This window comes from Chelonoidis abingdonii, chromosome 6, assembly GCF_003597395.2.
Source record: "Chelonoidis abingdonii isolate Lonesome George chromosome 6, CheloAbing_2.0, whole genome shotgun sequence".
NCBI classification, from domain to species: domain Eukaryota; kingdom Metazoa; phylum Chordata; order Testudines; family Testudinidae; genus Chelonoidis; species Chelonoidis abingdonii.
Genome location: NC_133774.1, coordinates 49,300,024 through 49,314,164, shown reverse-complemented (window position 1 = coordinate 49,314,164; position 14,141 = coordinate 49,300,024). Strand labels below are relative to the sequence as shown.

The 14,141-nt window shown below is 37.4% G+C and overlaps 1 protein-coding gene across 4 annotated transcripts in view; it reads right to left on the bottom strand.

Annotated features, from left to right (window-relative positions):
- Positions 1-14,141, bottom strand: part of CERT1 (ceramide transporter 1) — a 179,537-nt gene that overhangs the window by 46,029 nt on the left and 119,367 nt on the right. For all 4 annotated transcript variants that reach the window (XM_032765738.2, XM_032765737.2, XM_075067006.1 and 1 more), the window contains 3 exons: positions 13,412-13,550; positions 11,364-11,447; positions 3,823-3,980 (listed from right to left, as the gene is read on the bottom strand). In XM_032765738.2, coding sequence (XP_032621629.1) covers positions 3,823-3,980; positions 11,364-11,447; positions 13,412-13,550 — 381 coding nt within the window. The remainder of the gene's footprint in view (positions 1-3,822; positions 3,981-11,363; positions 11,448-13,411; positions 13,551-14,141) is intronic.

Here is a 14,141-nt window from a genome sequence, read left to right as displayed (position 1 = left end):
GAGTATTCTTTTTTAAAAAGTGCAATTACGTCCAAATCATGAAATTGGTACCTAGCCCTGACAGCCTGATAGATAGTGATCCTTATGATCAGAGAAGTGGAAGAAAAGAGTTTTCTTCCCAAAGAATCTAGTCTTTTCCCTTCTCTGTCATTAAAAGTACAATGTAAATATCCTTTGTTCTGGCTGCAACAATGCAGAGTGTTTTTATTAAAAAAAAAAGATAGTGGTTGAGAGGATAATAGATTATTCCATACTGATATCCCTGGTTGCCAGAGGCCTTCCAAGATGGGGCAAGAATATCCCTTGTTAGAAGATGTAGTACCAAGGATATCAAGGACAGGATGGGGAGCTTCCTCTACTGCCACAGATAGTATGTTTAAAATATTAACCATTCTATTGAATACTTCCCGAAATTGACTAGCATCTTCAGAAAGAGATGAAGCTGAAAGGACACCAACATTTTCATCAGGAGAGGAGTCTCCAGCTAATTCCTCTTCTTGATGCTGAATGTTCATTTGATGAGGTGAATCTCCCTCCTCCTCTCCTATTTATAGTGTGTCAGGAACAACAGTGGGTGACTTATCTTTCACTTAAGGATCCCACTGTCTAGGGATCCAATTTTTTTCATATTTGTAGAGGCACCACTATCTTGACATGAAAATTAAGATGTAGATCTTTAAAAGGATTGATAGGGAAACTCTGGAGTCAGCCAGCATAACCATGGCATCCTGCCAACTGTTCTGGTCTGGCATCGTGTCATAATCAGGATGATAAGGAAGTTTGTGATAGTCTACCTCAGAAAAATGTTTCTTGGAAAGTAAAGATAATGACTCAGTTTCTGGACAGACTGATCCAGCTCCTCTGAATGCAGAACCCATCCTGGACTGAGAGAAATTATAGGAGATACAACTGAAGGAAGGATCTGCTACAAAAACAAAGGAAACAATTTATTCTCAGACCACCCAGCAGGGGTCCTGGGTGATGGCAAAATGTCTGCAGACCCATGTGATAAAATCTCTCATTTCTGTCACTTATCTGGTGGAAGGAGCTGAGCAGAGTTCTTGTACAGTTCCCCAAAATTGGTGAGGAATTGAAAGGATCCAAGAGACATGGTTCTGAATGAACCTGTGCAGTAACAATAGAGGGAACTGGAAATGATGAGACACTCTGATCCAACTGTCTTCCTGGACCCATTGCATGGGAACATTCTCATGATATAGAGTCCTTAATGTTTGGATCCCTAAAAGGCTTGGATCCGCAAGTCCGTAATCTGAAGGATCCAATGACTCACTTGAATGGAAAATCTTCAGAGGCACCAAAAGGCATTTAATCTTGGTCTTCTTTTGCTTCAGAACCAAGGGTCCCAGATCCACAGGAGCCTCAAGCATAGTTTCATACAAAAAAGAAACCTGTTTCAGTCATAAACTGTACCTTCTTGGAACTGGGTCCAAAGAGTTAGCTAATGAGAGCTCAGTCATCTTAGAACCAGAGTTCAGTGCAGAGGATGACAGTTTCAGCACGGTTGTCTTTCTGGAACTGGAAGTGCTCTGTTCTAATTCAGGCCTGTAGTCTTTTTTTCCCCAGAAGCTTAAGAAATTTCTGATCCGTAAGATTTGACAGGTAATGGTTCTTCTAGTAAGAGAGCTTGTAATCTATTCTACCTCTCTTTTCTGGCATGTGAGGTAAAGGTATCACATAAGGAGAATGGTCCTCTCTTAAACACTTCAAACTCTGAGTGTAGGCATCCAATGCAGGGAAGACCATGGGGTGTGATGTCCATCTCAAGAGTCTGTGTGTCTGTCTTCAGATCTGCCATCAATGCCCATGTTGACACTAACTATACTAACAATTAACACTAATTAATTGTATATACAAAAGGAACAAGGCTCTTATCTAAAACTCTATGGATTGAGGAAATCCAAAGAAGGTTCATGTCCATTTGAGTCAGCAGCTGGAAAGAACGGAGGCAGCAACCACTGCTGCACCCCCTTTTATAGCCCTGCCCCCAGAACATACTCAAATGCTGGAGGAGGGGCAAAAGGGGTAGCATGAGTGATCTAACATTGTTACAGGCACTGATAATGGTAGGTTCCATCATGCAGCTGTAGCAGTCTACCCATATCCCCAAGAATGAACATGCAGAAGACGCTTGAAGAATTAAGGCATCCACACGACAGTTTAGCATGGGGCAGACAAAAGATTGGATGCTGGAGACTACGTAGATATTTATTTCCTTGCTTACTCCCTTTTCTTTTCCTTATATAATTCTATTTTAATAAAATGAAATTCAGTTTTTGTAGTCTATATATTAAACTTGCAGGCTAAATCAAACCAAATTAATTAAAAGCAATTTTCCGTTCACTCATAGGTTAATTACACTTCATTGCTTTCAGTATGAAACATTTCTAATTCATGTAAGGCAGAGGGATGAGGAGACTGAAGTTAATTACAGGATTGTAAGGATTACAGAACATTTAACTAATCAGAGGTCCTAATCAAGCTAATAAACTACAAGTTGACAGTGCCTTTTACCAGCAGCAACAGCAAAATTATCTTCACAAAAGTTATATCAGTGTTAAAATATGCACACAAGTTGGACGTTATATCCATGCTAAACAACATCCAGTTTCTTTTACAAAATGTCATTTGTAAAGCTATGTTCTAGAAAAAACACCTTATTTTTTAAAATCCATATTCTACACTAAGCTTGGACTGGCCTAAAAAGAAATTTCCCAGAAGATCTCAGGACTTAGAGACTACTCCAACTATGGTCCAAGCAGTGCCAAATAACGTATCAAAATCCCAGTGGATTTGAACATCTGAGCTGCAGCTGGCAGTGGGCTGGGGCTTAGATCTGCTGCATGAGAACAGTGGAGTGAGGAAATCAATTAAAGGTCTGGACATGGTCTGCCTCCTTTATGGGGTCCTCTTGTATATGAAATATGAATTTAATATGTCAGCATGCTATACAAACTGAGGTAAGACCTGAGATACCACATGATACACAGTATGGTTACATACTAAATTCAAACAAGAGGTGCCAAATGACTAGAGAACAGCACATAAGGTAGGCCAATCACATTGAAGGCTGGGCCCTGGGAATCAATACATTAAATGGTAGCAACACACTTCCAGCAACTTCATCTGAAAGGAGAAGAGATTATCCCTGTCTCTTCTAGACTTTGGTGGTATTCGTGGTCATTGAACAGATTCATCATGAACCACTACTGCCATTAATGTGTATCTATCTCCAGGGAGGGTGGTGCTATTCTCTCTCTTTAAAGTTGCTTCCCTATTTACTGTAAGATTTGATTCATTAGCGTTTAGAAATTACTTTGTTTTCAACAGGTATATTAATCACACCATATATTTAGAAAGTATTTTAAAATAGTAAAAGAGCACCCCACAAAATGCCACCATCCTTTATCATTACAATTAACATAGTACTACAGATTTGTAGAGCACTTTGTAAAGAAAAGCAACTGGTCTTTCTTTTAGGAAATTGCACAAAATATGCCTATTGTTATGGAGACCTGCTAGCTCATCTCTACATTTAAAAACAATTAAATTTAGGAACAGTCTGTGGAACAAAGTGTGGGTAGAAGACTAGCACAGGATGTACGACATGCTGTATGATCTGCACACCAAGGATGAACCTTTGGGATTTGCCTAGTTTCATCTAATTAATTTACATCCTTAATGTTTCTATTTAACTTCATGGAATAGGAACACAGGTTAACATTCTCATCACAACTGAAGTTTAAGGTTAAATGAAAGCAATCTGATCTACTGTAGTAGCAAAATAAAAGGGAAATCTCTTACCTTATCCAGTCTTTTTTGCCAGCTCTCCTCACGTTTTACCATGAGTTCAATACAATGAGAAAGTGTAGCTAGGATTCCAGCAGTAGTTGCCTTGAAAGTTATAGCTTCCCCTTTAAAGTCTATGCCATTAATTCCTTTGGGTGTTACATGTGGAAATACTAAAACAAACAGATAAGATTCATTCACTCTCATACCTACCTTAGTGATTCAAATGAATACTATACCACATAAGCCTTAGATTACAGCCAGCTGTCTAAAGAGGTTTTTAAGCTAACCAGTGTGAAGTTCATTTAAAAAAATAAGTAAAGGAGACCAGTAATTCCCAGCTATCCATAGGAGCAGGAAAGAGGCTCAAAGGCAGGAATGCATTCCTTCAGCTTCATCTTACTGTAGTGTATTTCCCCAAGTCTACTTGCTATGCTATATTACTCAGCAAATCATGTGGGTGTAGGGAGGGGTAATACTTTTTAACAATAGCACTTTGACAGCTTGAAGTGGGGTCTAATTAAAACAGAACAACCTTAAAATTTAACCAATAATGTATTGAAAAAGCTACAATTTTAAAATGCAATCATACCCAAAATGGAATATTAAAGTGGCTTTAAATAGATGATTGAGTTTTTCAAAAATAGTCGTAATAAAGTAAAATATATTATCTTTCAAAGGTAACCATTATAGCAAATGTGTTGAATTCTCCTTAAAGTACAGTGGGTTCTGTAGTTTCAAATACTTCATGCTGCCAGCCAAGCCATCTGTTGCTAAGACTATTTAAACAAATCACAAAAATGTTACAGGAAAAAAAAGTACTTAATACATCAAGCTCATACAAAGGGTGACAAAATAGTGCATTAAATACAGCACATGTAATGCCACAAAATACTAGAAAGCACAAGCAACTCCCCTTTTAAAACTAATACAGTTAGATGAGAAAGTAACTCATAATTGAACAAGCTAAAGACCTACTGTCCAGCAATAACATTCATCTTCTGGTCTTTGTCAGTTTGTCACAATAGTATTTACTTTGCATCCAATTTTTAAAACAGAAGAATGTTTGTATAAACCTATGTAACACCTATTTGCCTGACAGACTGAGCTAATGCTTTAAACTGGATAAACTGTTCAAGTAAAAAATACAAATTATCTAGAGGTAATCGCTGTTCTCTAATGGTAAACTGCAAACACAGTCAGGGGGAATGGACGGATAGTGTCACATAGTCTCAATGAGTGGTTTAATGCTCTAGAGACACTTAGGACTCCCTCTAACAACATGAAAAAGCTTTTTGAAGACAGAGTTAAAAATTATATGTAGCTTCAAGTCCTCCAATCATTAAGTATAAATCAAAGGCTTCAAATATCCTAATCTACACAAATTGTGATGTGAAAATAAATTGTATTCTCATACAGATAACAAAACATACTCCATGTTGAATAATATAGAGAAATATCATTTAATTTGTAGGAGAGACAGGAGAAAAGAAAGTTGTGGAGGGAGAAAATATTGTTATACAGGGACAGTGAAGCTTTGCCTACAAGGTGTGGCAATGTCCACTATGGGGCTCTGATTTCTAAAGCCCACAAATGTACTGTGCATTAATTGACTTGTGTATACCCTATGGGTGCATAGTAAATGTTCCCTAGTGTGCTTTAACATAATAGTACTAATGTTAAAACACACTAAATGTACCCTCGTACACTACAACACAGTGCTGTTACATTAAAGTGCACTAGGGAACATTTCGTGCACACCAGCAGGGTCTATATGGACAAATTAATGCACAGTGCTTTTATGCACTTTAGAAATCAAAACAGCCTAGGGCACTTTATCATATGGTGCAGATAAGCTCTGAGCAAAAGCCAGAACCTCCCTCATTCTCTTCTGCCACCTATGGAGAATACTAGTGAAAGAACGAAAAGGAGGTCAAGACTGGAAGAGCAGTATGAGCAAGCAAGGGAATGGTGCAGTGGGTTCACTGAGATCAATGAAAATCAATGGAAATTCAGAATTGAATTCAGAGATCGATAGGAAGTACCAAAAAAGAGGGATTAGGGAGGAGGCCGCACTGCCTTGTTTCATAGAAAAATTGAGTCTGACTATTATGGACTTCCTGATTTTTAGGCCATATCAACAATATTAAATCATAATAGGAATGCAACAAATCCATGCAAAGATCCAAAATCATGATAATCTACGACTTCTCTTGCTCTTTGTGTTCAGGTCTGAACAGTGATGGGAAGAGAGTGGGTCTATTTTCAATTAGCACTTGCAGTCTTCCTGATGAAAACTATCCCAACTGCTTGTCTCTGGCCAAGATGCCTGATTAGGTCAGAAAGGGAAAATGCTTGTAGTAATGTCAGATGGAGGGCAGAGGCCTTATTAGGCTCTTAGATATTCACTTGCTCAAAAATTATTTTTCCACTTCATATTTTAATACTGTCCCTAAAACCAAATGAAGGTACTAGTCCACAATGAGGACAACATCCATATTAATTTTCAAATCTTCAGCTATTTTTATTGAAGCCCCATTAAACATTGTGATTAGAGAAATTGTGGTTAAGGCGCAGGACTGAGACTCAGGAACTCTGGGTTACTGTCGTGGTTCTGCCATAGATCCCTTGTGTGACCTCAGACAAGTCATTTAATCGTTCTGTGCCACAGTTTCCAATCTGTTAAAAGGGGATAATACTTCCTCTTTCCCACCCTTTGCCTGTCTAATTAAATAAGCTCTTCAGAGCAGGGATAGTTTCTTATGAGTCTGTGCAGCACCTAGCATAAAGGGGCCCTAATCTCTGTTAAGGCCTCTAGGTGTTAACAATACACTGATAAAGCCCTCATTTTTGTTTTTAAATACACAATGGGAAAAGTACTTTCCCCACTTGCCCATAAGAGGCAGATGAATAATTTTCACTCAGACTATCCCATCTTTGGGCAGTGCCAAGCACGGAAAATTTCAGTCACATAAGGTGACCATTTTGGAAAGTTACAAGCATACAAAAGTAAAGGATTATAGCAGTAACTGCTTTGTGACCTAAACTACAGCCGATATATCAGGTACCAATAATATACTGCATGTAATTTCATAGATTCATACATTCCAAGGCCAGAAGGGACCATTGTGATCATCCAGTCTGAGCTTTTGTATAACACAGGTGACAGAACTTCCCCCAAAATAATTTCTAGATCATATCTTTTAGAAAAACACTCAATCTTGATTTAAAAAGACTGTTGGTAAATTGTTTTGAAGGCTAATTACAGCACTTAAAAACATATGCCTTCTTTCCGGTCCAAATTTGTCTAGCTTCAACTTTCAGCTATTGGATCATGGTATACCTGTCTCTGTTAGATGATAGAGCCCACTATTAAATATTTGTTCCTCATGTAGTGACAGATTATAATCAAGTCACCCCTTACCTTTCTCTTTGTTAAGCTAACTAGATTGAGTTCTGAGTTTACCAAGAGCCATGTTTTCTAATTTTTTAATCATTCTCACGGCTCTTCTCGGAATCCTCTCCAATTTATCAATATCCTTTTGAACTGTGGATGCCAGAACTGGACACACTATTCCAGCAGCGGTCACACCAGTGCTAAATAAAGAGTAAAATAACCTCTCTACTCCTATTCAAGTTTCCTCTGTTTATGTACCCATGGATCATATTAGCTCATTTGGCCAGAATGTCACACTGGAGCTCACATTCAGCTGATTATTCACCTCCACCCCCCAAGTCTTTTCCAGAATCACGGCTTCTTAGGATTCCTAATTATGGCTTACATTCTTTGTTCCTAGATGCAGACATTTACATTTAGCCATATTAAATTGCATATTGTTAAGCCTGTGCCCAGCTTAACAAGCAATCCAGATTGCTCTTTATCATTGATCTGTCCTCTACATTATTTATTACTCCCTCAATTTTTGTGCCATCTACAAACGTTATCAGTGATGATTTGTTTTTTTTCCAGATCTTTGATAAAAATGTTAAACAACATAAGGCCAAGAACCGATTCCTGTGGGACCGCACCAGAAATACAACTGGTCAGTGATTCCCCATTTACAATTATACTTTGAGACCTATTGATTACAACTGTTCTTAAAGAAGAATTAAAATTGGTTATTTTGGTAAACTTTTATAAAGGAACATGATTGAACATGAATTTCAAGTGATATTAACATAAACAAGAAATGCAGAAAGAATCATTTCTACATTTTTCAGTCCCAGTACAACCAGACGCACACATTAAAACACAAACAAAATGTGGAGTGGATTTCATAATAGGCTGTCTCATACATCACAATCTAGTTTATATAGCAAATATCTCCCTGAAATGCAGATACAAAGAAACAGAATTACTGATTAAGGTGCAACTCCTACATCATCCCACAACATTATACAATTTGACAAAGCCACATCATCCTTTTAAAACGTACAATGCAGTGAAATTAGTTAAGAGTTTGTATTAGTTAAGAGTTTGTATTAGTTAAGAGTTTAGTTTTAACAGCGAACATTACAGCTTACACTCTCATGTAAGAAACATCAGCTTGCAAGCAACGGCACCAAAGCAGAAAAATTCTGGGGTGGCAAAGTTGCATCAACATATAGAACATTATATGTTGTTATATCCTGCAAAGTTGGGGAGCAGGGGAGGGCAAAAAACGAAGACAATGGAGCATACAGACCTACGAAAACTCGGGGGGGGGACAAAACATGGTAAAGTGGGCAACTGCCCCACTTGTCCCATTGCAAATGACTCTTCTGCATTCAAGTGGCACTGGAGAAGGCTTTTTCCAATATTGTGGGATCCACCCTAAATCTCTCTCATTGGTCTCAACAGCTAGGTTTTTCTCTATAGGATGAAGGGGATAGGGACAGTAGGCTTGGTCTATTTATACTTAAAAGTTTTGCCAGCATAACTAATGTCAGTTTTGAATGTGTGTGGGGACAATCATACCCTTAACCAACATAGCTATGTCAGTAAATGCCCTAGCATAGATGGAGATTATTCTATTCGGGGAACTATTTTAAACTAGCAAACACGTAAGTGCAGACAGGGCCTAAAAATGCAGTTGATGAATGTTAATTCCATGATGATAGTTTCTATTGATAGAGGTGAGATGGAAAGAAAACTACTTTCTTTAGTAAAACAGAATAGTTAAATCCCAGCACACCTCCTTGATTAGATTATTGTATTCAATCAATTGACCTTTTAATAAATAGCTATTGTGTTCAGTAGCAATTGTTTCAGATCATTAAAAATGCATTTGCCACCATACAAGAGCTTCCAGGCACAACTGCATATAGCTTTATAGCAGTGGTTGTCAAACGTTTGTACTAGTGACTCTTTTCACCTAGCAAGCCTCTGAGTGTGACCCCCCCCCATATAAATATATAAAAAAGTATTTTTAATTTAACACCATTATAAATGCTGGAGGCAAAGCGGGGGTTGGGATGGAGGCTGACAGCTCGCAACTCCCCAGGTCCTGACTCCCAGTTTGAGAAGCCCTGCTTTAGAGTCTCCTAACAAAACATTAACATAAAGGGCATCTATGATCAAAATTCTACGTTGATTTTTTTTTCCTTCCACCCAAATATAAGCAAATAGAACCTGAAGCTAAAACATTTTACATTTCAGATAAAAATTATTCAAGCATTTTGTTATGAAATAGTGAAAAACTTCTACACTGTGGAAAGCTTAAGCATGCATACATATATTCCTCCTCCATTTCCTCTTACAGAGTGTATCCATTGTTTCCCCCAGTTTAGAGTTACACCACAACTACAGTAGGATTTATTAAAAAGCCTAACATTCATTTGGTTGCCAGCTTAGTAGTGTAATCTACTCAGTAGAGGAAGCACTTTATATTGCTTTATCTTGCTCGATGACTCCTATGGCTGATAAATTTGTGTTGACAGGGTCCTTCTTCCATTTTTCCTCAAAAGAGGTTCCACCTAGCCCGCTAAAAAGAACATTTGTAATTAAACAGATCTTGATAACAGAGACTGTAAAACAGGAGAAACATGAGAATATCAAAATTTTCTGATACCTCTCAGGCAAATAAATTATTTGGATCAAATTAATTTTTTCTAGTATAATGTTGCAAAGGTGTATATATAAAAACTATTTTGATAAATGCAATTTTCTGGAGACTCCACCATGTTCAATGGGAGTCTCTAAATAGCCTTCATATTTTCTTTCCCTGCTTTATTTCAAAACAGTCTTAAGATTCAGCGTTGCAACCACCTATCTATTAGCCAAGGAGTGCTACATGGAACCCCTTGGGAATCAATACCAACTCAGTTGGCCTGAGGTAGTAGCTGGACAATGTTAAAAAAAGATCCCCACAAATGAAGGGGCTGAGTATATTGCAATTTCAGACCAGTGAGCAAAAGAAAAGCACTGGAAATTACAGACAAATTTTTGATATTTACTTGCATAAGTAGCAGAAGCAGGCCAGACTTTTCAAAGTTTCTAGAATAGCAAGACTCAAATGCTTATTCAAACTTCCTGCACATATACAATAGGTGCTGTGATCATAAAAATAGAAAATAGAAGAAATTTGACTCAATTTACCAACTTTAATGTGGGGTATTACAGAAAGATTCATTAAGTGGTTAAGTGGTTACCACAGGAAATCCAGAAGATAAGACTGATACTTTAACTGGCCTCATTGTGTCTCCCATCAGTAAGCCCCTTACAGAACGGTGATTTAGGGAAACAGCACCACTATTAGACCAGATCTATGACAACAGCACTTTCCTGGTATGCTCTACCAGCAAATCGCTCCTAGTATGAATGCATCTTATATGGGCAAAACTTCACTTTAGTTGGCATAGCTTATTCCAGTGTCTCCCCCACTCCCTTCCTCCTCCCAAGTGAAATAAGCTATACTGGCAAAAGCACAGTTTTGCCCATAAGCTGCATCCACATTAGGGGTTTTGCTGGCACAGCTATTTCAGTCATAACACACACCTGAACATAATCCAACCAACATTGTATTGCCAGCAAGAGTTTGCAGTGCAGACCTGCAGTTAGGCACAACAGGAAATTTGAAGCTGTCAGGCTCACAATATTAACATTTATGTGCAGCCTTTAGTATTCAATATTCCAGAGTGAGAATCACAAAAGCAGCTGGTGAACATTAGCAGAATACTGACATGTGACTCAGAGAGCCTTGACCCTGTAATTGACTAGTGAAGTTACAGATTTAAAATGGTTTCATCAGTGTGTATGAACAGTTACCATTCTTATGCACATCATTAAGCTGTTCATTTGCAAAGCAAGCAGAAAGTTATAACTCTCTGTATCAGTGGTTCTCAACCTATTTAGCACCGTGGGCCACATCAACACAATATATATACTACCTGTGTGGTCCTGAGGATGTCACATCATCTGCAGCTGTGTGTTGACTAGGCTGCAAGGGCCCACATTGAGAACTACCGTTCTAGATTTATATACCAGGCTTGTCACTATACTTTCTATAAGATAGGAATAATTGGAATAATCTATATCTAGAGGAAACTTGAGTTAATGCAAATTTAGATGTACTTACATTTTTCCTTACTGCCATTACTATTATGCAAGAAATCCCCATCAGAACGCATTGTAGGAAAATCATCTTCATCATCTTCAACCACTAAATTTGAGAGAGAGATTATTTGCATCTAGCTAAGATGCACAATGACAGAAAAGGGTTCTTTTCAAATTCTTATTGAGCAGGAAAGTATTACCGTAGCATTTGGATGGTTGATCAGTATTTCCTTATTAATAAATACTTCTAAAGTTACTTTAATTTTGCATAGGAAACTTTTAGACTGTTGCCTGGGGCCATAATTTGCTCAACAGTGACAGAAATGTAAGTTAGAGTCCAGTGTAAAATACTGAATTGTTTTCCTTCTTTCTCTATTCTTATAGAGTCTCAGAGTTATGAACACCAGAGTCACGAACTGACCAGTCAACCACACACCTCATTTGGAATCTGATGTACAAGAACAGGCTGCAGACACAAAAACAAAAAACCCCCCAAACAAACAAAAAATCCCAAATATTATACAGTACAGTACTGAGCTAAACAAATTACTAAAACAATAAAGGGGAAGTTTAAAAAAAAAAAAAAAAAGAAGACTTGGCAAGGCAACTGTTTCTGTGCTTATTTCATTTAAATTAAGATATTAAAAGCAACATTCTTCTTCTGCATAGCAAAGTCTCAAAGCTGTATTAAGTCAATGTTCACTTGTAGACTTTTAAAAGAACCACCATAACATTTTGTTCTGAGTTACAAACAGCCTTTGTTCCCCAGATATTTGTAACCCTGAGTTTCTACTGTACTAAATAAGCGACAAGGTACTACTGTTCCAAGGTAGATCTTGCTGGGGTCCCCATCAGCAGAAAGTCTGCTAAATGGGGGGTTGCACACACACACTGTCCACAGCCTTGTTCCACTCTGCTAGGAACTGAAGACAGTCAGAACAGCCATAAAACTAGTGGGCGTTTCAGAAGAGGGCACTCCCAGCACAATCAAGGATGCTCTGAAACCTCAATTAGGCAGAGCACTTAAGCACGTGCTTAAATGCTTTACTTATTTGGGATAGCAGAGCATCTTTAATTGTGCTCTGAGTGTCCTCTGTGAGTGTTTTGCTGAACTGGAGCCTGAGTCAATAGATTTCAGAAGTGTCTACCATGGGAGCAACTTTGGACCATGCCCTCTCCATGGAGCTAAAAGCTCTCCTCATCTGACAGAACCTCACCACATAAACATTATCACATTCTATTTAATATGGCAAACAGTTGGTCTTCTGACAAAAAAAAATCTAATATTAAAGCAGGATTGAAACTCAAAATATATATTGGAATTCCAATATTGCTGAAATGTTATCACTTTTCAGTAAAATTTCTGCCATCAGAAGGTTCCTACTTCAAATTTAAACTAAAATTACACAAACACACTTTCTGAAAATTTAATGAGAAAGGCCTACCATACTTTGTGAACTTTCAGAATAATGAAGTGAGAAGAAAGGTAATTTTCTTTTAAGTGATTTGTTAACTTCTTGGCCTTTATGGGTTTAAGACAAATCGTCTTAGTTAAACTAACCAAATACTGCCTTAGTATGGTAGCTCAGATATGAGAAATAATCCATTATTCCAAGTATCATTTCAATTTGTCACAATAAAGGATGCGATATCAAAAATAAGATTGACTGCCATCTTTTGTGGATTTAAACTAATCTCTTTAAAGTGAACTACCAACAGTTCAATGCTACAGTCTCAGATGATATCTTGACACTTCAGTGATGTTGAAAGCTACCAGCTTAAGATATGTTTAAAAGCTTTGGGGTTATAGGCAGTGAGGTCAAAATCCACCTTTTGAAAAGAACATTACAATATGCACTCAACATTGTTAACAATGCTTTCATCATAAAATTCAGTCTGGCTGACTACACACTATGGTGAATAATACATTAAAATACCTAGATAGTGTTTGATTCTGTCTGCACTGTTTTAATTGTTATGGATGCCACTATTTTGAAACTAGATTCCACAACATGGTAGCATTCTGTAGTGAGGACAATACTGTAAGTAAATTTTATTTAGTTTATTTACCTTTATCCCTCTGAAGTTCATCCTTGGAGACTGCATCTGCACAGGCATCAAAATATTTCTGTAAAGTATCAACCTGTCTACAGAGGATATCTCTGAAGGTTTCCATTTCAGCAAGCTTCTCACGCAAGCTATGACCTTTCTGGAAATACAGAAAAAAAGCCTCAAGTAACACTACAGTTTATAATGGAAAATATAGTAATAAATATTCAAAATAAAAATAGCATAAGAGTTATATTTCAAGCACTCACTGCTACCTATAAACACTTCAGATAACATTCCATAAATGTTAAAGTAATTACAGCATTTTATAGCAACTAGTTATTGTGTCATAGGTGTTAAACCCAATGCACTTACAGTAAAATCTCAGAGTTACAAACTGACCAGTCAACCACATATCTCATTTGGAATCAGAAGTATGCAATCAGGCAGCAGCAGAGACAGAAAAAAAAGAGCAAATACAGTACAGTACTGTTAAATGTAAACTACTAAAAAAATAAAAGGGAAAGCAGCATTTTTCTTCTGCATAGTAAAGTTTCCAAGCTGTATTAAGTCAATGGTCAGTCGTAAACTTTTGAAAGAACCACCATAATGTTTTGTTCAGAGCCACAAACATTTCAGAGTTATGAACAACCTCCATTCCCATGGTGTTCATAACTCTGAGGTTCTACTGTATTAATTTACGCAGTCCATTTCCTTTGTCTGTGGATATTCCTTATAGTATATTTTCTAA